General features: G+C 42.0%; 1 protein-coding gene across 2 annotated transcripts in view; it reads right to left on the bottom strand.

Annotated features, from left to right (window-relative positions):
• Nucleotides 1-24,594, bottom strand: part of PUDP (pseudouridine 5'-phosphatase) — an 86,041-nt gene that overhangs the window by 37,497 nt on the left and 23,950 nt on the right. For both annotated transcript variants that reach the window (XM_032756547.2, XM_032756546.2), the window contains exon 2: nt 5,594-5,812. In XM_032756547.2, the coding sequence (XP_032612438.1) occupies nt 5,594-5,812 (219 nt within the window). The remainder of the gene's footprint in view (nt 1-5,593; nt 5,813-24,594) is intronic.

A 24,594-nucleotide genomic window follows, 5' to 3' on the forward strand; every position in this document is an offset into this window, starting at 1 on the left:
CCCCCCCCCCACCCCGCCCCCTACCACCACCCACCAACAGCATAATCAGGCTGATCCCCTGTTGACTGACCAAGGCAGACACACCCCCGCAGCATAATAGGACTGATTCCTCGGTGATTGGCCAAGGCAGACACACCCCCACAGAATAATCAGGCTGATTACCTGGTTATTGGCCCAGGTAGTCATGTCCCTGCAGCATAATCAAGCTGATTCCCTGGTGACTGGCCCAGGCAGACACCCTCCTGCAGCCTAATCACAGCAGACAGCCCCTGCAGCATGATCAGGGGCTGCTTCCCCTGGTAATCTACCATTCACTCTGGCAATTTAACTTGCTAAATACCTCCTTGGGTTCGGCTTATCGCTCTGAAAGCATGTGAAAAAGAATGATGTTGAATTAAAAAGCCCTCCCTACAGACAGCTTTCTTTTCTAAAGAGCTCAAGGTCATTTCCACAACCTAACATACCCTACCAGAAAATACTTCCAGAAGGAAAAGAAACAAAGTCAAGGGTTATATTATCATCTACACCTTAAGAACAGGAACAAAGTAGTAAGTGAGCAAAATGAACACCTAGAAGAAAGACTACAGCAGCAAGTTTCTCTGAATCTAGTCACCAGAGCAATGACACTATAAGGCCATCTTCCGAGGCGAATTCAGGTTTGGCGCAGATAAAAGAGGAGATGGGAGGAGTGCAAAATGAATGGAAACTAGGTCTCCAACAAGGTTCTTTCAGTACAGAAGAGCTATTTTATCTTCATCTTTGTGACTGGCATAATATTGAGCAGAAACCCTAAGGAAGAACCCATTTCTGGATCGGAATTAGGCACGGCCTGTCTTTCTGCTCTATACATTCAGTCCAACATTGTCCTCCTCTGGCTTGCTTTCCCTTCAGGTTAAGTATGATTTCTAATAATTTTGTCTTATCCTACATTTAACTCGTTTCAAAATATCAAAGTGGCACATCATCTGACCACTGTCCCTGCACATCATCTGAGTCAGCATCCCAGCATGATTTTAAGTTTCTTCTCTCTAGCATTACCTTGTGCATTTCTGTATACTCTTCAAGTCTTCTGCATGCTCTGCTCTGTCAAAGCACAGCTAATTGTGTATATGGCATGTAGATATGATCATTTTCAAAGAGAGACTTTCAGTATCGAAGTCCCTACTCGCAACTGAGCAGCCAGTAAAAGTTAAAATAAGTATATGCGTGTGCACACACACATGCACACACAAATCATATGCCAAAAAACAGGATTTGTCAAGTCAAAAAAAAAAAAAGTTAAAAGAGGTCAAAAAGTAGTAAAGAAAGAAAAGAGAGCCATCTAGGTAAGTTATGTAGGACTGAACTATCTTTGAAGAACTAGCTCCCGGCTGGTTGTTCACCTTCTATGAGTTTCTATGATTGGCACCTTACTTAATCTGATACCTGCTCGCTTAGAAAGCCAAATGAAGACACTACGTTGATGAGATCACCAAGTAGATTCCATAAAACAGATTCACTAGCACTCCAGCCAAACTACCAGACTAGCTAGATAAAACATTTTTTTCTTTTTAAGAATTGCAGTAGAACATATTTCAAGTATATCTTAGAATATAGAACAAAAAGTGTAGAAGGAAAACCATGTGAAAGGCCTGGGTAGATATGGAAGAAATAAGACACATGCATGCCTTATACATCATGAGTGCTTTGTAAAGTCAGAAAAGACACTCAGTCACAGAGTAACTTTATGGACAAACCTTAGCTACATTAACTAAAAAAACAAAAAACAAAAAACACTCATATGACTAAAATCAGAAATGCAAGGGGCAACACTACAACCAATGCCACAAAAATAAAGGAGAATACCATTTGTTGGCATATCCTTTGACAACAAATTGGATAACCTAAAAGAAATAAAAGAATTCCTAGAAACACACAACCTACCCAAACTGAATCATGAAGACAGAGAATCAATCCCTGATGATTTTGAGAAGCGGGAAAAAATGAAGACATAGAAAATCTGAACAGATCTGTAAGTAGTAAGGAGACTGAATCAGTAATAAAAGAAAATCTCCCCACAAAGAAAAGCCCAGGACCAGATGGCTTCACTGGAGAACTCTACCAAACATTGAAAACACTATATGAAAAACAAAATACAGATCAATATCCCTGATGAACACAGATTAAAAAGTCTAAATAAGATATTAGCAAACAATTCCACAGCAAATTGAAAGGATCATATATATGAACAAGTGAAGTTTATTCCTGGAATGCAAAAATGGTTCAACATATGAAACCACATTTACAGAATAAGGAACCAAAAAAAAAAAAATACCTCAATTGATGCAGAAAGAAAACGCATTTGAAAAGCTCCAACACCCTTTCGTGATTAAAAGCAGTCAAATTAAGGATAGAAAAAAAAAAAAAACTACCTCAACATATTAAAGGCCATATATGAGAAGCTCACAGCTAATATCATTCTCAATGAAGACTAAAGCTTTTCTTCTAAGTTCAGGAACACAACAAAGATACACACTCTTGTCACTACTAGACATCATAATAATGGAAGTCTCAGCCAGGCAATTACGCAAGCAAACACAACAAAAGGCATCCAAACTGGAAAGGAAGAAACAAAATTATCTTTGTTCACAGATTACATGATCATATATATAGAAATCACTACAATTCAAAATATTTTAAAAAAACCCAATTGTTAGAACCAATAAACCAATTCAGCAAAGTTGTAGAATACACATCAAACAAAAATCAGTTGCATTTTAATATACTAACAATGAACAAGTTGAACAGAAAATTATAAACAATCTCATTTATAATAGCATCAAAAGAATAAAATACCTAGAAATAAGAGAAGTGAAGGACCTGTAAACTGAAACTACAAAACAAAACACTACTGAAAGAAAGACACAAATAAATTGAAAGACATCTTATGCTCATGGATGGGAAGACTTAATATTGTTAAAACATTCATAGCATGCAAAGCAATCCTACAGATTCAATGCAATCCCTATCAAAATCCCAATGGCATTTTGAGCAGAAATAGAGAAATACATCCTAAAATTCATAAAAAATCTCAAGGGATCCAAAATAGCCATAACAATCTGGAAAAAGGACAAAATCGGAGATCTCACATGTCCTGATTTCCAAACATATTACAAAGCTATGTTCATCAAAACAGTGCAGTGCTGGCCTACATACTAATAGAATAGAATAGATAGCCCAGAAATAAACTCTCATGTATTTGTCAAATGATCTTCAATGAGCCAGCCAAGACTACTCAATGGGGAAAAGATAAGTCGCTTCAACAAATAGTGTTGGGAAAACTGGATATCCACATGCAAAAGAATGAAGCTAGACTCTAATTAACACTATACACAAAAATTAACTCAATATGGATTAAAGTCCTGTATGTAAGACCTAAAACTAAAACTCCAAGAAGAACAACATAAGTTAAAGTTTCATGAAATTGGAATTGGCGATCATTTCTTGGCTATGACACCAAAAGCACAGGTAACAAGAGCAAAATTAGACAAATGAGATGACATATGTCAAATTCATCTAATCAAAAACTTATGCACACCAACAATTAAGCGAAAAGGGAGCCAGAATGGGAGAAAATGGTCATAAGTCATATGTCTGATAACAGCTTAACATCCAAAATACATAAGGAACTCCTATAACACAAAAACAAAAACACAAAAATTAAAAATAAGCAAAGGATGTGCACAGACATTTCTTCAAAGATAATACAGAAATGGCCAACAAGCAAATGAAAAGATTCTTGCCATCCCCAATCATCAGATATGCAAATCAAAACCATAAAGAGATATCAACTCATACCCATTAGGATGACTACTATCAAAAAAATCCAGGAAATGGCAAGTGTTGATGAGAATGTGGAGGAATTGGAACCCTTGCAGATTTTTGGTGGGAATATACAATGGTATAACAACTATGGAAAACAATATGGTGATCACTCAAAAAATTAATAATAAAATTACCATCGGATCCAGCAATTCCACTTCTGGGTATATCCTGAGAGACTAGAAAGCAGGATCTCAAAGAGATATTTGTACACTCATGTTTATATAAGCATTATTCACAAGAACAGCCAAGGCGTGGATGCCACCCAAATGTCCCTCAACAAATGGACTATGAATAAACAAAATGTGGTCTAACATACCATAGACTATTGCTCAGCCTTAAAAAGGAAGAAAATCCTATCACATGCTCTAACATGGATTAACCTTGAGGGCATTATGCTAAGCGAAATAAACCAATCAAAAAAGACAAACACTATATAATTCTCCTTATTTGAGGTACGGAGAGTAGTAAAAATCTTAGAAACAGAAAGTAGAATGGTGGCTGCCAGGGGCTGAGGGCAGGGCGAAATGGGGACTTGTTCAGTGAGCACGAAGTTTCAGATTTGCAAGATGAAAAAGTTCTGGAGGTCAATTGTATAGCAACGTGAATAGACTTAACACTACTGAACTGCACACTTTAAAATAGGTAAAATGGTAAATTTTAGTGTGTGTGTCTGTGTCCTACCACAATTAAATTTTTATATAGCAACTGTATGGATGTGTTTCACCAAGACTTATCAGGGTAACTTCATGTGCAAATGGTGCAGAAAGACACTAGATGCAAAGAACTGAGTATCATGATGCTCGTACCCATGCCTGAGATTCATAAACACTACCATTTTCAGTGGATACAGACAGAGTGATTACAAAGGGTGTGTGTTTGCATGTGCGTGTGTGCTGCCCAGGAATGGTCAATCCACATGTTTGGACATATGTATAAATATAAATAATAACACACATTTCAAAAGTAGGTATGCTTCATATTAATATAATTTTAAATCCAAGATTACTCACATAACTGCTGTTTTTTTTCTCCCCTAGCACCAGGAATTCTAAAGACAGAGTATTCATCCTGTATATCCCAGAAAAATCTTCAAATAGTCTGTTTTCAAGGTCTGTAATCTAGGACATTCTTGAACAAGGAGCAGCAGGCAAGCCCGTTTCGATTGAATGTCAGTTAACAAGCATGGAGGGAACAAAGTTGTCTTTCCTTTCCGAAGAAAACTGGATACAAGTAAAGAAAGGGCTGAACGGCATACAAACACACAGGCTAAAAATGAATTCAACTTTTTTTTTTTTTTTTTTTTAAATTAAGCTTCTTTGGGGAGATTTAGCTGCTTATCAATTTGTTAAAGTTTGAATAGTTGCTGAAATATTAATCCTATATCTGATTTTGAAAAGAAAAAGGCAAAACCATCTATTAAGGTAAACTTTGAAGACATTCTGTCATTAACATAATCTTTATCTATAGTAATATAAACAATACTCAAATGTTTTTGGAACCCAGAAATCACTGAAACTAATGCATATTATTTTAAGAAGCTTTTAAAGAGAAAATTGAATCACAGCATCCCACAGCATCAGCCAAACTCTTTCAGGAGCACCAGGAGGGACTTAGAGACTGAAGAAAAGAGGACAAACTAAGCATGCCCTACGCTAGACTTTAAAGGTGATTTACAAAACCATTGCTAATAGTCACCAACATAATCCCGCAAACAGCGAGGCAACCGCACCTGGCATGAGCGCAGCCGTGGGGAACACTTCCTTTAACTTCGTTTGGCTTTCTTCTACCAGCTCCTCTTTGGACATCGGGAGCTGCAAGACGTCTATTATAATCTGTGCCGCCTCTAATGCCTTCTTACCCATAACCAGGGACTTTACATCCCAGCTGTATTTCTTGTCATAGCGATCACATATTTCTTGAAACACCACTGAATACAGCCGTTCAGTATCTGCAGGAAAAAAAAAAAAAGAGATTTTTAGAGTGCATACTGTATGAATAGTAAGTTTGTATCAGGTCCGCATAAACATACACCGTGTAGGTCTCATTCCATGAACAAAGGCTTTTGTAGAGACCTCAGTGAACAGGAGAAAGGCTTGCAGGTCATTCTCACTAAATTATACCGTGGGCAGCCTCCTCTCAAGGCCGCTGGAGTTATGTCTAGAGTTGTGATCTGGAAATTCAGAACTCAGGAGAGAAATAAAATCTGTATTATTGTGTTTTCTGTTTAAATGTACGTATTTGAATCTAAATATATCCTTGGTCAATTCCATCCGATAGCACAAGGCATCATCACTTGGTGTTCCCAACAACATGGAAGCCAGCACCAGCTGACAAAGTCCACTGCATGGCCCACTAGTATTAAGGACATTTCCACTGCCCAGTGGGATGAATCCCCACCACGCCTGGCCAGGATGCTGCTGTGAAGCTCCCAGGTGAGAACAGAACATTTAATGCACAGGCTGTGTCACGAGATGGTGAAAGCTGACCTGAGAATTAACTCCCGGCTTGGCATGTACTCGGAGCACAGCGTCAGAAACATAGTGAGCCTGCAGGTGCCTGCTTTCCTCACGCTTACACAAGGTGAACAGGAATACTGCTAATAATAGTACCAGTACCACTAATATACGCTAGATTACACTACATACAATATAATAACTAGTACTAGCTCACACCCATTTCTATTCATGTGTTTTTTCTGTATGTATATTTAATATATACATAGTATCAATTGCACTCATATTACCAATAAGAATACTACTGAGGATGCTACTACAGTGAAATAATCCTACTTTACAGAACGAATACTTCAGGGCACATAAGTAACATTCTAGTGCCAGCCTCCTAGAGCACGCTTGTTACACACTAGCTGTCTTCCCCACTCTGTCTCCAGTGTGGGCCTAGAAAGATTACTTTACTGAAGAACCAACTAACTGACCTGCTAGGAGGCATTATGCCAAAAAAAAAGAAATACTTCAACACAGAGGAATGTCTACCAAGTGGAATTTCAAACCCAGGTAAGCTCCATGGAGCTGAGTGTTGCCTGGTGACAATCCCCCCAAGGCCCCAGTGAAGGCAGAGTCCTTGTCTTCCAGTCTGCAGTGGCACAGAGGCAGTCCCTGAACCCGAGAGGCTGGAAATAGCCCTGTTCACACCTGATTTAAGAAGAAGACACACGGATGCATCTGACAAAAACCTGGATTCAAATTCAGTTAGGAGACTGACCACCTGTTCTAGATTTAGCACTGAAGCCTTCCCACAGGGCGTGGAGCAGCATTAGCAGGACGTAGTCTACCTTGAATCTGTACAGCTGGACCCAACAAGTCCTGAAAAGAGCAGGCGATCTCAATGGCCTTTAACTGTCCCACAATGACATAAACAAATACAATAATCATCCCTAAATGCTACTTTTTTTTCCCTGTAAGATAGTATCTGGGAGACCCAGGACACACTGAGGGAAGTAATGTGTATGCACAGAGAAGGCTATGCGTATCCAAGAGGCATGTAAGTCTTCATACTCCTATGTATGTTCACATGCTTACATGCACATAGGCATGCATGCTTGTCTGTAATTGCCTCGATGTGTTTTGAAAGTCGGCAGGGTATGAACTGCGATTAAAAGAGAGTTATGGGCCGGGCGCGGTGGCTCACACCTGTAATCCCAGCACTTTGGAAGGTCAAGGCAGGAGGATTGCCTGAGCTCAGTAGTTCAAGACCAGCCTGGGCAACATGGCAAAACCCCGTCTGTATTAAAAATACAAAAAACTAGCTGGGCATGGTGGCACGTGACTGTAATCCCAGCTACTCAGGAGGCTGGGGCAGGAGAATCACTTGAACCCAAGAGGCGGAGGTTGCAGTGAGCCAAGATCGTGCCACTGCACTCCAGCCTGGGCAACAAGAGCGAAATTATGTCTTCAAAAAAAAAAGAGTTATGGCAGGTTTTAAATCTAAAATATCTGCTCCTCCCAGATAGGCATGCAGAGAGCTGCCTGCACCACAGGGCAGGATTCGCTATGTCACACATGGAGGAGGCCGGGAAGGTCTCTTGTGAGCCACTGCAATGGTAGGGTCACCTGTGCTTTGTCTCCTGCATCTTTCTCACAGAAGGTGAACGGTCATCTGTGTAGATACAAGGCCTGGGCAGTCAACCATATCCACCACCTATATGCAAAATTCCTGAATGAACCAAGGGCAGAGTGCTGCTGTCTTGAGAAAAAAAGTTTTCCGTGTGGCCCTGTACCATGTTCCTTCAGCAGCATCCAAACTGCATCGCTTGACTGCACCTGCAGTATCGGCTAGGGCTCTTGCCACCTTGTACTCAGAGGACTGGGCTCATTGACTGCTTTGGCTGCCACGGTGTGGACTTTGCCTCTGTGCACGCTTCTCTCCTGGTCCCAGGGCTCACTGCACTTGCCTGGGGAACTCTCTGGCTCTTCCTCCTGGGATGGGGCTGAGGCTGGGCCCAGTCCGCCCTGTGGACACTGGGGACCAGGAGAGGCTGGTTATTGTGGACTGGGCTCTTCCTTGGGCTTTTGGGTGGCCCCTGCCCTGCACTCCCCATCTTCCTTCCTCCCCCTGTGCACTGACCCCCTCTGTGGCCCTCTTCCCTGCAGAAGACCCCTGGGTTCTCCACCTCCTGATGGATGCTCTGGCTTTGACTGCTACCAGCAACAAGAAGAGCCCTCCTCTGTTCTTTCTCTGCTTTTCTTGGCAAATCCACCCACAGCTGCATCTGCAGGTGCCATTTCATTGTCAGCACTATAATATTTTTCTCCTTGCTTTTCTACCACAAGCTGTATTTTTTTCATTTATTTTTTGTTTGTAGACATGGTATGCCTTGCCCTGTGGCCCAAGCTGGTCTCAAACTCATGGCCTCAAGTGATTCTCCAGCCTCGGTCTCCCAGTGTTGGGATTAAGGCATGAGTCTCTGTGCCTGGCCACAAGCTGTATTTTATTAAGTTTGCTGTAAAACACACCAAACAAACCTCAGAACCTCCACCATTCTGGATACTGCAGATTGTGAAGGCCCGATCCCTGAATGGAGGGCTCAAAGCCCTTTAGGAGAGTACAAAAGACAGGACTCTTAGAAGTCTGGGCTGGTTTGTAGAAGTCGAAGTTCAAGTAACAACCTGAGTAACTCAAGGCTTCCTGGATCCCATCCTGCACTCGGTCTCCCTACAGAAGCTGCAGAACAGAAGGAAGGGCTGGCCCACCCTCCTCCTCAACAGCTGAGCGGTGAAAAGCCTCCTCTAAGGGAGGGTTACCCAGACATGAGCACTCCTTTTATTTTCTTCTTCTCTGTGAGGGGGAGAAAGAGCCAGGGCTCTCAGGGCAAGGAGATGGACGGATTGGCAGTGAGGCGGCACATTTTACTTCCTTGAGTGTTTGTTCTAGTAGTTGAGAGAGGAAGGCTGACAAAAGGAAACTGCAGGCATCGAACAAGTGAGACACCACTGTCGGGTTTGAAAAGCCGAGTGAAGGAACAGAGGGCAGGCAGGACGATGGAGGTGCTCTGCGGAACTGCGACTAAGGCGAGTGTGAGAACAGGAAGAAAGGAGTGTGGACAAAGGCAGAAAAACAGCTGTATCCTCTAAAAATGCTTTCAACAGTGTTTATGTAAAGCTTAAAATGTCATGGAGCTTTTAATTTAAAAGATACAGAACTGTGGGATTATAAATCTGTAGGGGACTGTGCAGACACTTTTCCTCACCATTTAGATAAAATCATCCTAAATCCGTGGAATAAGAAAGGATCTAAACAAGTAATTAAACTCCTCAGATCAAATGATGACTACAGCCGTTGATGATGGCACACTTAAAGGGACAGCGTTGTGAAAGGAAAAATGCTGAAATAAAATAAAGGAGCATAAAACACTTGCACTAGGCCATCAGATGCATATTCTTCCCTGCTTACTAACAAGCTTGCAGCTTTTAACATTGCTTCAGTGTCCATTTTACCAGGAAAGGTCATGTTGTTTTTAACATGCTATGGCCACATACACTACTACCTTCCTTAGGAGAATTAGAAAATACCCCTCGTGTCTGTGACCACTCCCCTCCCCTCAGCTGGAATCTGTGTGGCATGTTGAGAGCAGCTTCTGTAGTAGCTGCAAGGGCAGCATGGGGAGGGGGACAGCCTGGCGGGGAGGTGGAAGCTCTGAAGAAGCTACAGGGTGCCCCAGGCTGGGGCCCAAAGACTGGCGGGTATTTTCATCCTCAGAGGCAGCCTGAGTTCCCGGGGGCTCATGGGAGGCATTGAGGCTTAAATTAATTCAACTGTGATGCAGGCCCTGTGCCTGGAGGAAGCCTAGGCCGATGGCCTCTAAGTTTCTGTCTAAGGCGGAGGAGACTGGGTAATTGCTGCAAATCAAGTAACACATTTTATAACTGAAAATGTATCTTAAATGCTCACTAAGTCCACCCCTGAGGCACAGTGGTTGATGTTTTACCCAACAAAGATATAAAAAGCCAGGGTTTCTCCCCAACTGCTCTCTCAGGAAGCTGTACCTGCTTATCATGCAAATGGGGACCTATGTTCAATTTTATAACTGTGAGTTGCGTTATTTACGGGGAAAACACCTTGAGCCAACTGTCATTAAGAAGCATATATGGTGACACGGTTTGGCTGTGTCCCCACCTAAATCTCATCTGTGTTACCTGCGGCCCTGTGAAGAGACCACCAAACAGGCTTTGTGTGAGCAATAAAGCTTTTTAATCACCGGGGTACAGGCAAACTGAGTCTGAAAAAGGAGTCAGCAAAGGGAGATAGGGGTGCAGCAGTTTTATAGGATTTGGGTAGGTAGTGGAAAATTACAGTTAAAGGGGGTTGTTCTCTTGCGGGCAGGGGCGGGGGCCACAAGGTGCTCAGTGGGGGAGCTTCTGAGACTCATTGTCCAGGAGAAGGAATGTCACAAGGTCAATCAGTTAGGGTGGGGCAGGAACAAATCGCAATGGTGAAGTGTCATCAGTTAAGGCAGGAAGTGGCTATTTTCACTTTTTGTGGTTTTTCAGTTGCTTCAGGCCATCTGGATGTATACATGCAGGTCACAGGGGATATGATGGCTTAGCTTGGGCTCAGAGGCCTGACAATCTCCAACTGTAATCCTCAAGTGTGGAGGGAGGGAGGTGATTGGATCGTTGGGGTAGTTTCCCCCATGCTGTTCTCGTGATAGTGAGATCTGAAGGTTTTATAAGTGTTTGCAAGTGCCTCCTTTGCCCCTCTTTCTCCTGCTGCCTTGCCTTCCCCTTCTGCCATGATTGTAAGTTTCCCGAGGCCTCCCCAGCCATGTGGAACTGTGGGTCAATTAAACCTCTTTCCTCTATAGAATACCCAGTCTCAGGGAAGTTCTTTATAGCAGTGTGAGAATGGAGTAACATTAATACACATGGGAAGGCCTGATTTTGCTCCTGCCCCCATGTTCATAGAAGACCTAGGGCTTTGGGGACCCAAGAGACCTGCAGAAAACTCCCAGCTCAGCTGCACGTCCTGGGACAAGTTTCTTAGCCTGTCTGACATACGATGTTTATTGGAGAAATGTATTTAATAGCCGCTGACCTGCAGAGGGGGTGGCCTTAAAGCTGGGGGCGGGGTGGGGGGGAGATGCTTTAGGTGTGGGAGGTGGCAGGCAGCCCAGGCAGTGAAGCCAGGCCCTCTAATGCCTGGTGGCCTTTCGGGAAACCCCAACTCTGCAGCTTTCTAGCCAGAAACTGGAAGCTAGCAGCCTTGGGTAAAGCACCTATAAAATGAGGATCCTATTCATACTCATGTCTTATAAGCCTGCTGGGCCTTGGCTTGCACACCTCTAAAATGGGATCCTAATGATGTGGTCATGCCACACACCTTCTAGGCGGTTGCATCCATGGAGTGAAATAATCTGTGTTGTGCTGAGTGTTTGGCCCAGAATTACCTCTGAGCATCAACATATGGAATCATTAGGGAATGCTTTTGTTAACTGTGAGTTATGGGGAATTGACAAGATCTGCTGTCTCCCTTAACAGCAACGCTCCAATAAGAGCACACAGATGTTGAACTTGAGAAACTAAAGTGCCTCCTACCAAATATTTTGCTTACAAAAAAAAAAAAAGCAAACAAAACTATCAATTATTTGGAATTCACCAATACATCACACCTGCTAGGCACATTAAACCAGCTTCACAAACACTTCTTAATTGCTGGGGCTGCAGAGGAACACAGCCTCTGTTCCCAATTCCATAACCCAAAAGCTTCTGAAAATACTGCAAAATCTGTACTGGGCTGGCATGAGATGGTTTTAATGGTCCACATTTATCATACTTAGTGCGACTCTTCAAGCACTTCCCTATAGAAATACTAATGGATTTGATTACGGGTGCTGCCTGAGAACATTCTGTGTCATGGAACATATGAATTCTAATACCTTTTAAAAATAACCTACATTTAAATACATCTGGCTCCACAGATTTTGGGTAACGTGTTATGAACCCGAGTTTGTGACTGCTTACTTATGAAGTTACACTTTGTGCATCTTGCACAACTGAATCTACTTAATGCTTTTTTTCTCCAAAACTAATCTTGATATATCTTGAACATAATTTTTATTCCCAATTACAAAAAAGAGAAAAAACTTAAAGTCACTGTTTTGTGTTAGATAGGCTAGTTCCTTAAAGACACAAACTACAAGAAAGGCTGATCTTGAGTTAGAATCAAATTGTCACAATCTGACAGTTATAAAGATGTTAGCTGACTGTGTGTGTGCGCGTTTTAAGAGTTCAGCTTTTCGAGACAAGGTCTCACCTGAGTATAGTAGGGTGATCACATCCCACTGCAGCCCTGACCTCACGGGCTCCAGTGATCCTCCCGCCTCAGCCTCCCAAGTAGCTGGGGCTACAGGTGTGCACCACCACACCAGGCTGATTTTTAATTTTTTTTGTAGAGACAGGGTCTCCCTATGTTGCCCAGGCTAGTCTTGAACTCCTGGCCTGGAGTGATCCTCTCACTATGGACTCCCAAAGTGCTGGGATTACAGGCGTGAGCCACGGTGCCCAGCCAAGAGTTCAGCTTTTCACTGATCATGTTACAAAAGAGGTTTGTTCAAAAAGACTAAAGCCCGTGTCCTAAGTAGACCCCTCAGATGCTTCTTTCCTTGCTTGCACTTCCTTCTGCTCAGGTGGGGCAGCAGTGGAGGGGCAGGACTGCCTACAGGTACAGGTACAGGTCCAGCAGCCCCCACGCTGCTGCAGAGGAGGCTCCCAATGTTGACTCTGGCTGGGGCAATGGTACAGGGGCAGAATTGCCTGTAGGTACAGGTCCACCAGCCCCCATGCTACCAAAAAGGCTCCCGATGTTGACACTGGCCAGGCCCTTGCAAATAGGCCAGGCCCAAAAGTTTCACCATTTACACTAGCTGCTTTAATGAGGGCGATGGTCTTATGTGATGGTCACCACACTGCAGTGTAGAATGAAGGCCGAGTAGATGCACGTGAGCTCAAACAAAGACGGAGGCCATGGTGCGGGCGAGTGCGGGGCTGGCGCCACCGGGCAGGGTGCTAGTCACCCAATGAGTGACAGCTTCACAAGGCCTTAGCTTCCTCGGAAGGGCTAAGCACCTTAATGGCAGCTAAGCAAAGAGGGTCAGCAGTGTTTTTGAATGTGTATGAAACATTTTAAAGTGAAGTTGCTTTAATTAAAAAACCCAACATCCAGTACATTTTGATAGAAGTGGTGGTGTCATTTTTCTAAACCATTTTGACAGTACATAGTAGGTAATCTGTAATTGTTGAATTTATTTAAAATGTACACCACTAGTATTGTTCATCTAAGATATTCTACTGCTTGTTTCCTAAACACCTTGATTCTCGAAATGAGGTCCCCGGACCAGCAGCATCAGTATGAAGTGAGATGCTGTCCAACTACATATTCTTGGACTCTGTCTTATTCCATTTTCTGCTGCTTATTAACAGAATGCCTAAAACGAGGTAACGTATGAAGACATTCATTTCTTACAGTTATGGGGACTGAGAATCAGTCCAACGTCGAGGAGACAAATTTTGGGAGGGCCTTCTTGCTGGTAGGGACTCCATGGAGTCCCGAGGCAGCACAGGGCATCATATCTTGAGGGGGCTGAGTGTGCTAGCTCAGTTCTCTCTCTCTCTCTCTCTCATTTTTTTCTTTTTTTTCTCTTTGAGACGGAGTCTCGCACTGTCACCAGGGCTGGAGTGCAACGGCCTGATCTCGGCTCACTGAAACCTCTGCCTCCCGGGTTCACGCAATTCTCCTGCCTCAGCCTCCCGAGTAGCTGGGATTACAAGTGCACACCACCATGCCCGGCTAATTTTTTGTAGAGATGGGGTTTAGTAGAGATGGGGTTTCACTATGTTGGCCAGGCTGGTCCCAAACTCCTGACATCATGATCCACCTGCCTCGGCCTCCCAAAGTCCTGGGATTACAGGTGTGAGCCACAGTGCCCAGCCTCTTCCTCTTCTTACAAAGCTACCAGTCCCACTCCTTTGATAATGCATTCATCCAATAACTCATTAATCTATTAATCCATGAACGAAAGGGTCCATTCATGAGGGCAGAGCCTTCATGACCCAGCACCTCTTAGAGGCCCCACACCTGTCAATACTGCCATATTGGGGATTAAGTTTCAACATGAGTTTCAGAGAGAACAAACATTCAAGTCACACAGCAGGCCCTACCCCAGATCTACAGAATCAGAAACTGGGGTGGGGCCCAGCAATGTGTGTTTTACAGAGCCCTCTCAGTGATTTGAATGTGTGCTCAAGTGGAGGGCCACTGACCTGGCATTATGTTTTCATGGAAGACTTGTGCTCTATAAAGTTGTGATTTTAAAAATATATCAATCTTAACTAAGAAGTGCTTAATTGTACATATACAAATGTACACATTAGTACAAATTAAAGAATAAACAATCTATGATGATATTCATCCCAGTACTTACTTTCCTTTATATTGTACCCCATTATGATTTCGTTACATTTCTTTTCCTATTTCCTTCTGTCACCCCCAAATCAGACTTATGTTAATGTGTTTGTAATGAAAGCGAGATTTAAAAATAAGGACCCTTAAACATGCCCCATTCTTTCTCAAGTTAACTGCAGCAAACGATTCCAATAAATTGGAGTTCTCAGTTAATCAGTTAATTAGGCCTGAATCAAATGAGATGTAGAATTCAATGAAAGTTATGCACAGCATTCTCACGGACATGGCCAGGGTAAAGTGCTTATGAAGACATGCCCTAATAAGCTAGCTCTTTTAAAGAAACATGCATCTTGGAATAAAAACATTGACAACTTAATGGAACATACCATATGCAAGGATTAGTTAATTGGCTCAACTCTCTTAAATGGAAATCAAGAAAAAAACATTTTCTAGGCTGGAATCATTACATATGAAATCACAGTTGTCCTTGGTGACCTTCTTTTGAGAGTAGCTACTGAAACTTTTACATCGCTCTCTCTCTCTCTATATATATATACACACACATATATATGTTCATATATGTATGTATATGTTCATATATATGTATGTATATGTTCATATATATGTTCATATATATGTGTATATGTTCATATATGTGTGTGTATATGTTCATATATATATGTTCATATATATGTATATATATGCTCATATATATGTATATATGCTCATATATATGCTCATATATGTTCATATATATGTGTATATATGTTCATATATATGTGTATATATGTTCTAACATAAGATCCTCCTTTTCTTCTAGTGAAAGCATTTCCAGCTTTATGAAAGATATTGGAAAATAAGGGTCAATTTCTAAAAACCAACTTTCAGTCAGTAGCACAGCAATCCTAAAAATTGAGCTTTTTAACTACATAAGCTTGGAAATCCACCCCTTCACAGCAGAAAGGTTTCAGCCTTCTGAAATGGCTAGTTCAGATAGCTGGGGTTGCCTTGGGCTCTTTTTGACCTTCTTACCCAGCCAAGCTTACTTAATAATCCCTAGAACCCTAACCGCAAAAACTGTTCTGAAAGGTCACTGTGGGCAACAGCTGTTTCACATTGCTCTCTATGCTCCTGGCACACAGCACAGAACCCAGATCCTGTCGGCAGCGCTATTTCACTTCACTCCCAGAGTCGCATCCATGCACGTGGCTGCAAGGGGGAGCTGGCCTGAGCCTGCAGTGAGGAGTGAGGCCAAACCACACCACCTCTTTGCATGGACTGGAAGAGTCTATCTGCTCAAAGCATCCTAGTGTCATAGGAAGGCATTATCACATTTGCGAGAAGACAAGAGAAGCCCACGAAAAGACCAGATTCTGGTAAATGAGGAGGCACTGAGTTAAGTTATAAAGATAACTGTCCATATGTGAAGGTAAATGAAAATCTCTTCAAATGAGAACGAGCAGAAGCTGTTCATTCAGAGATTGCATAGCAAGAGAGTTGGACACCAGCACTCGCCTTTGGCAGAAGCTCAAATGCAGGTTGGGGAGCGGGAAAGCTTTACAGTTGGAAAAGGGAGGCTTCAGGTGGGCCCTGACTGGAGGCTGTTGTCGTGGGGGCTGGGGGTGGCTCACTAGAAGTGAGGCATCCCATGGGATTGGCTTGGGAAACATTTTGGCTCTCTGGCTGGCGGTGGAAACCCTGCAGGCATGCCTGAGACAATCAAGTCCCTTAAAGGAGATAGTCATTGAGCTGGCCAAGGACCCCGGGCCGCCGACTAAACTCATGGGATGAGTGTGGCTGCCCTCCTACCCTGGCCTGCCTCCTGGTTTCTTCCCAGCGACCGTGGCCATCCGTTAGCAAACCCTTAGCATGTTCCCAGGTGGATGGTGGGCCAGGCACTTCTCTCTGGGCCCTGGGACCCCTGCCCTGCTCAGCCTCATTCACCATTCCACATTCCACAGGCACTCCTGCATCCCTTACCACATGCCCTTGCCCAGCCTTTGGTAACAACCGATCAGAATGAACTAATCTCCATGCCCTCTCTATGCCAAAAAGACCCCGCATCAGGTCAGTGTTTATGAGGAGAAACTGCAATGGTCAGTAATAGAGTTTGTATGTTTATTCCCTCCCAAATCTCATGCTGAATTGTAGCCCTCAATGTTGGAGGCAGGGCTTGGTGGGAGGTATACTGATCATGGGGGCAGATCCTTCACTTGGGCCATCCCCCACTTGGTGATCAGTGAGCTCTTGCTGAGTTCACATGAGAGCTGGTGGTTTAAAAGTGTGTGGTACCTCCCCCCAACTGTCTCTCTGGCTCATGCTTTTGCCATGTTACATGCCTGCTCCTGCTTAGCCTTCCACCGTGATTGTAAGCCTCCTGAGGACTCCCCCGAAGCAGCTGCCACTATGCTTCCTGTATAACCTGCAGAAATGTGAGCCAATTAAACCGTTGTTCTTATAAATTATCTAGATTCAGCCATTTCTTTAAAGCATGCAAGCACGGCCTAATACAGAAAATTGGTACCAGAAGTGGCGTGTTGCTACAAGGATACCTGAAAATATGGAAGTGACTTTGGAATTGAGTAACAATTCCAAAGGTTGGAAGAGTTTGGAGGGCTCAGAAGAACACAGGAAGATGAGAGAAAATCTGCAGCTTCCTAGAGAACAGTTAAATGGTTGTGATCAAAATGCTGATAGTGATATAGATGATGAAGTCCAGGCCGACAAGGTCTCACACGGAAATGAGAAACTGAGAACTGGAGGAAAGGTCACACGTGTTATTTCTTAGCAAAGAACTTGGCTGCATTCTGTTCATCCCCTAGGGTTCTGTGGAAGTTTGAACTTCAGGGTAATCATTTAGGTTATCTAGCAGAACAAATTTCTAAGCAGCAAAGCATACTATGTGTAACCTGGCTTCTTCTAACAGCCCATGCTCAGATGCAGAAGCAAAGAAATGACAAAGTTGGAAATTATATTTAAAGGGAAGGTAGAGCAAAAAAGTTTAGGAAATATGCTGCCTGGCCATGTGGCAAAGAAAGAAAAAGCTTTTTCAGGAGAGGAATTCAAGCAGGCTGTGGAGCAACCACTTGCCAGAGAAATTTGCATATCTAAAAAGGAGGGAAGTGCTGACACCAAAACAGTGGGGGAAAGGTCTCACAGGTATTTCAGAAGTCTCCAAGGCAGCCTCTCTCATCACAGGCCCAGGGGCCTAGAACAGAAGGGTGGTTTCCTGAGCCATGCCCAGGGCCCAGCTGCCTCAGGATACTGCTCCCCTCATCCCCACTGCTCCTGCTTCAGCCAGGGCTCAAAGGGAGCTCATCCTGGTGCTCTGTAGGCACACAAGCCACACGCCTCAGTGGCTTGCTTTCTGTACAGCCTATAGAATTGTGAGCCATTTAAACCCATTTTCTTACAAATTACCCAGACTCAGGCATTTCTTTATAGCAATACAATATGTCCTAATACAATCAGGAAACTTTAACACAGTCTGGAGAACTGTCACACCTATGCGGGCTTGGATGCTGACATATTTGGGTTTTACCCTTTGCTCTATTCTCAAGGCCTGCCATTACCAGATCTAATTCATGTATATATTTTCTTATCCCAATATATAGCAGAAAGACACTGTGATTTGCAGGAAACACTCCAAAACTATAGAACAGTGAGGCTGAGTGTGAGCAAAAATCAGAGGTAAGTATGTCACAGGAAAAGGAAATCAAAATTAGTGCTGTTAAAGTCCAAAAACACAAAATATATTCCTCTCTTTTAGGTTTTCTGCAATCTCCATCCAACTTGCCTTCCATGAATAAATACCTGTCTATAAACTAGGAGAAAACCCAAACCTACCTGGTTCAAAATCTAATGGTATGGTTTGCTTGTTTTGGTTGATAAGTGCTGTACTGCACCCGTATGACTGGCTCACTGCTCCTTGCTGCTATATGTGTTATTTCATTTATGCTGTGGAAGCTGAAGAACAAAACTGTAATACTATGAACCAGAATCCAAACGAACCTAAAATTGACTTTCCCTTTAACTTAAAATTCAGCCAGGTTTCCAATGACTGAGCACAGAGCCCCTTCTGAGACAAATATTTCTAAGTTGGGACCATCCTGTGACACACAAGTAAACATAACATGTAATATTGATTCAAATCATAGATGAAAAATCTCGAGAAGCCAGATATCCCGGGTATGCAGAAATGGCACATGCTCAAAATACGATCAGTTTAATTAAACAAATGTTGACTGGGTCCCTACTTTGTGCTAGGCACCATGAAAAATGTGACAACTGACATTGAAACAGTCCTTACAAGGTTAAATAAATCAGTAATCAGAAATGATAAGTTCATTAATATATTTTGAAACAAATACTAACAAAGAGAAATCTTGCAAAAACAGTGATTAAGAATACATCACTATGTAAATCAGAATGTTTTTCTCAACTAAAGACCTATCCATATGTCACCTTCGGCTAACTAACCTCAATGACCTATCATCTAAGAAATGTCCTCTCAGACAGGAAAACAGAAGTCAGGTAGAAGCAACGTTACAAGCCAAGCACAAATTCCTAGCATTATGAGGAGGGAGAAGACACGGTGATGAGAACATCAAATGATGAGAAGTGCAATGATCTGTTCTTCAACAAATGTAGCAAGTTGTTAACACGCTGTGAGCACTACCGTGCTTTTCCCTACAACCGCTAACATATTTTGTGCTTTATATATACAGGATAGAAACTTCCATACCTTTACAAATGAGCCTGCATGTAAATGCTAGTGCTTTCTCGTGTTTAGGAATTTAAAGGACTGAAATGAATAATTAAGCATAAAATTAAGAGTCTCAGTAATATTGCCTCAAATGAGAAGCTTGCTCTAGTGGGCTTAGAAAAAAGTATTTAAGTATTTGATATATCGCTTCCTGTAGCTGTAAGCTATCATTTTTGAACTGCAGAGAAAAAATAATAAATATGATTGCTTACAATAGAGATCTGTAAAGATAATTGAGTGATCATCTGCAAAGTAAAACTCTTGATTAGCATGTGGCATAATTCACAGGCATTAGCAATTCTATTTAATAGGTATGGGAATTGGTCTAAGAATTTTTTTCTGATTCATATTTAAATTTAAAAAATCACTTAAAAAATGAACTGGTTCAAAAGGTGTTGCTAGACCATACCTATCTGTATGAAAACATATCTGTATTGGGGAAAAATATTGATCCCTAGGATCATAAACCTCTGTAAGGAAACAGGAGAAAAATCCTTGGAAGCTTGGATTATGTGAAGGTTTTATACATAGAACGCAAAAAGCAAGGGTCGTACGAGAGCATATGGATAAAGGGGCTTTCTTCAAAATTAAAAGGCACATACACATAAGAAAGCAAAAGGCAAACTACAGACTGAGGGAAAATATTTATAATACATACATACACACATGCACACACAGACACCCAAAGGACTTGTATCCAGAATACGTAAGGAACTGAACCTTACAACTCAGTGATGACGCAATCTGCAGTAGAGAGAATAATCGTCCCCCAAAGATGTCCAAGTCCTAATTCCCAGAACCTGTGAATGTTAAATTCCATGGCAACAGGGAATTTGCAAAAGTAATTAAGAATCTTGAGGTGGGGAGGTGACCCTGGATTATCTAGGTGGACTCAATATAATCACAAGGTCCTTATAAGAGGCGGCCAGGAGGGAGAGAGAGAAGGTATGAAGAGGAGCAGTGGTCAGAGCCCAGGAATGGCGGCCACTCTAGGAGCTGGAGAGGCAAAGAAACAGCCAATACCCCACAGCCTCCAGAAAGGAACGCAGCCATGCCAATACCTTGATTTTCCAACTGAGACCAATTCTGGCGTCCAGAACTGTAAGACAATACATTTGTGTTGTTTTAAGCCACTATTTGTGACAACTGGTTACACCAGTAATAAAAGGCTAACATAGCAACTCTTTGGGCAGTTTCTTTAAAAGTTAACTATAAATTTACCATACAATCCTCAGGAAGGAATCAGTCCAGTCCTACATGTTTACTCAAGAAAGAAAAGCCTATGTTTACACAAAGACTTAGGCACAGATATTTATGGCAGTTTCATTTGTAACAGCTAAGAACTGGAAAGAAGCCAAGACTGTCAATAGGTCAATGGATATTCAACCTGTGGTGCAGCCACACAACTGAATAAAAGGCATAAAAAGTACTGGTACACACAATGACATGAGTTCCCAAAATTATGCTCAATGAGAGAAGCCAGATTAAAAAAAGAACACATACTGTGTGGTTCTATATAAAATTCTAGGAAATCTTTAATTTCAGAAGCAGACCAGTGGTTCCCTTGGCATGGGGTCAGAGAGAGGCAGGGGTTGCAGTGGGCACGTGAAACTTCTGGGGGTTGTGGGAAGATTTGTTATCTGGGTGTGGGAATTGTGTCACGGTAACTGCACGCCAAAACTGGTCACACAGTACACTTTATGTGCAGTTTATTGTACTCCAATTAAACCTCCATAAAGTTGTTTTAAAAAGAAAAACTTATTAGGTTGGGAAAAAATGAACAGTTACAATGTTAATAGAAGTAGCCTTGAATGACAAAAAATACCCAGCGACCATCACAACACTCGTAAATGACCCCTGGAGTCCAATGTGAGGAAATCTTCCTGGGACTTCTCAACTCCCCTTCATAAAACGTGCTTTCTTTATTGATGGAATCCCTGAAGGGGACTCTCTGTTGAGCCTTCTTAGGGAGGAGGGGATGCCCATGTTTTGGGGCTCTTGTCCCCAGTGCCATCCTTTCCGGGGCACAGGTGAGCACACAAAGTATGGCGCCATTCCTTCCATGGAGCTTCAGGGTGCCTTCCCTCCATGCCCACACACTGCAGACTAAAAGCAGGTCCCACTACTGTTTTAACTTTAATTATGGTGGAGGTGGGATTGAAGGGATAATTTAAGAGCAAGGTACCCTAGTTGACAGAGGGTGACAGCCTGTCCCAAACACAGAGAACAAGGAGGCTCCCAGAGAGAAAAGACCCACAGGTAGGTGGCCAACGGGTACAGGCATATAGGGAGGGGCCTGGGGCCAGTGTGAGGGCTTTCTAACTAGCATGCAGTGTGCCAGGGAACCTGCAACCATAAGGAGGGTAGGTCCCTAGCTTGGGAGAATAAATAACTGTTGATTTGGATTTATAAATTCAGGAGAGCTACCATATCTTTAAGTTGAGCTATCCAACAGAGAGAGTCTTAAATCCTGTAGATACTGGGGTTAAAGAATATGTTAGCTGGGGGCTGTGGCTCATGCCTGTAATCCCAGGCACTTGGGAAGCTGTGGCAAGGAGGATCGCTTGAGACCAGGAGTTCGAGACCAGCCTGGACAATATAGCGAGACCCTGTCTCTACAAAAAAAATTTAAAAATTAGCTGGGTGTGGTAGCATGCGTCTCTGGTCCCAGCTACTCGGGGAGCTGAGGTGAGAGAATCGGTTGAGCCCAGGAGTTCGAGGCTACAGTCAGCTATGGTTGCGCCACTGCACTGCACTCTATCTAGCCTGTGCAACAGAGTAAGACCCTGTCCCCCCAAAAAACCATATATATATGTGTGTGTGTGTGTTTGTGTGTGTTTACATTCATTTGCACAAAAACCCGATAACCATAATGAAGAGGAAAAAGCCCAGGATACTGAATAATACTGCTATGTACATGCATATTGTTCTCTCTCATTTAAAAGCACATATTTGGCAGTACATGACACGTGCAAAAAGAACTTTTAATTTTTCTGGTCACAGAGATGAATTGGCTCTCTCTTCCTGTGTACTTCTTTTCCTTCTCACTTTTCCTACATGGATTTTTTCAAAGCAGAATCTCGGACCGTGTAGATGCTGATCAAAGAATGCGTTCCTGTTTCCTTTAAGAAGGCAGCAGGTATGTGATGAAATAACAGATTGATATGCTTTGTAACCACCCCCTGCCCCTGTTTTGAATCTGGGCTCCACCAGCAAGAGTCACCCTGGTGAAGCTGTTTTCCAGGGCAAACAGCTGTCCCGGGCAATTGCTCTGAGTGTTAGGGACGACTTATAAAGACTGTGTGGATACAGCCGGCTCAAATTCAGATTCTCATCACCCGATTATATGCAACTTTCTCTGAACAGACCTTCTCCCCAGATCAAACTCACTTGAGATTATTACTAGACTTACGTTATGAGTTTGTATATATTTTCCTTCTCAACATACTTTCAGTATTTGAATAAAGATTAATGAATCAAAGTTTTAACTTGAAGTATTTATACCAAAAATTGTTATAAAGTTTTACTTTATTTTTTGTTCTGGAAACTATCAAGCCAGATTTGGAAACACTTAAAAATGGAACATTTTTTATCCAGGGTTTTTTGGGGTCTCGTTATCCAATAACCAATTTAAAAAACGTCTCTGGTGATCTTTCTAAATTGTGCGAAGTTACCTTAAAATGAGATAAAGGACAAGGATGCTATAACACTTATTTTTTATACTTTAAGGCAATGGCTCACAACTGGGCTTTGCTTTTGCCCCTTGGGAGATGTTAAAGACAGTATAAACATATGTTTTGTTTGTAAATCAAATTTTACATGAAGTAAATTATAAGTGTTGATGGGCAAACAAGGTATGAACATGTAATTTGTATGACAACAGCAACAGAAATAAGAGTCGGAAATGGAACTATATAGGAGCAAAGGTTTGTGAACTACTTAAAATAAGTGGTTAAGATGTTTATCATAGTCCACAGAGCAATCACTAAGAAATACAGTAAAATAAAGGACAGAATAATTAAAATGGCACACTAGAAAAATATCTAAAGTTAAAAAAGGCAGTAATAAAGAAATAAGGTAACAAGAAAACTTAACACAGAAAACAGCAGCATGCCACACATGAATCCTGTCTTACCAATAATCGCATTATATGTAAATAGATTAAAAATGCCAATTAAAAGGTAGAGATTGGAAGAATGGATTTAAAAAGACATGATCTAACTATATGATATCTACAATAGAGATACAATTTAGACCAAATGGTACAAAAGCATTGAAAGTAAAATGATGGAAATGATATTCCTTGCAAACAACAGCCCAAAGAGAGCTGAAGTAGCTATAGTAATATCAGATAAAGTAGACTTAGGACAAACCATTTCACTAAAAAAAACAATTTTAACAGAAACATTTTATAGTGATAGAGGTCACCCCATCAAGAAGATGCAACAATTATAAACATACATGAACCTAACCACAGAGCCCCAAAATACAAGCAGCAAAAACTGTCAAAACTGAAAGGGGATATAGCTGATTCCAACAATAGTAGCTGGAGACTTCAATGCCACAGTTGACCATGGACAGAACAACTAGACAGAAGACTAACAAATACAAGACTTGATTGAATCCACTTACACACTGTAAACCATTAAAACTTGACAGACAGCTATACAAAACTGACCCAATAATAACAGAAGACACATTATTCTTAAGCGCACGTGGAAAATTATCCAGAATAGGCCATATGCTGGGTCATGAATCTCATAAGTTTACAAAGAAGTGAAATCATATATTTTCCCAATCAACAATGAAATTAGAAATCAGTAACTGAAGAAAACTTGGAAAATTCACAAATAATGTGGAAATTAAACAACATATCCTAAAAATTTGTGGGTCAAAGATGAAATTATGAGAGAAATTAAAAGATACTTTGAGAAGAATAAAAATGGAAACACAACATACCAAAACTTATGGGATGCAGCAAAAGCACTGCGTGGAGGGAAATTATGGCTACAAATACCTGCACTAAAAAAGTATGGTCAAAGAGGTGA

This window comes from Hylobates moloch, unplaced genomic scaffold (genome assembly GCF_009828535.3).
Source record: "Hylobates moloch isolate HMO894 unplaced genomic scaffold, HMol_V3 SCAFFOLD_7, whole genome shotgun sequence".
NCBI lineage: Eukaryota > Metazoa > Chordata > Mammalia > Primates > Hylobatidae > Hylobates > Hylobates moloch.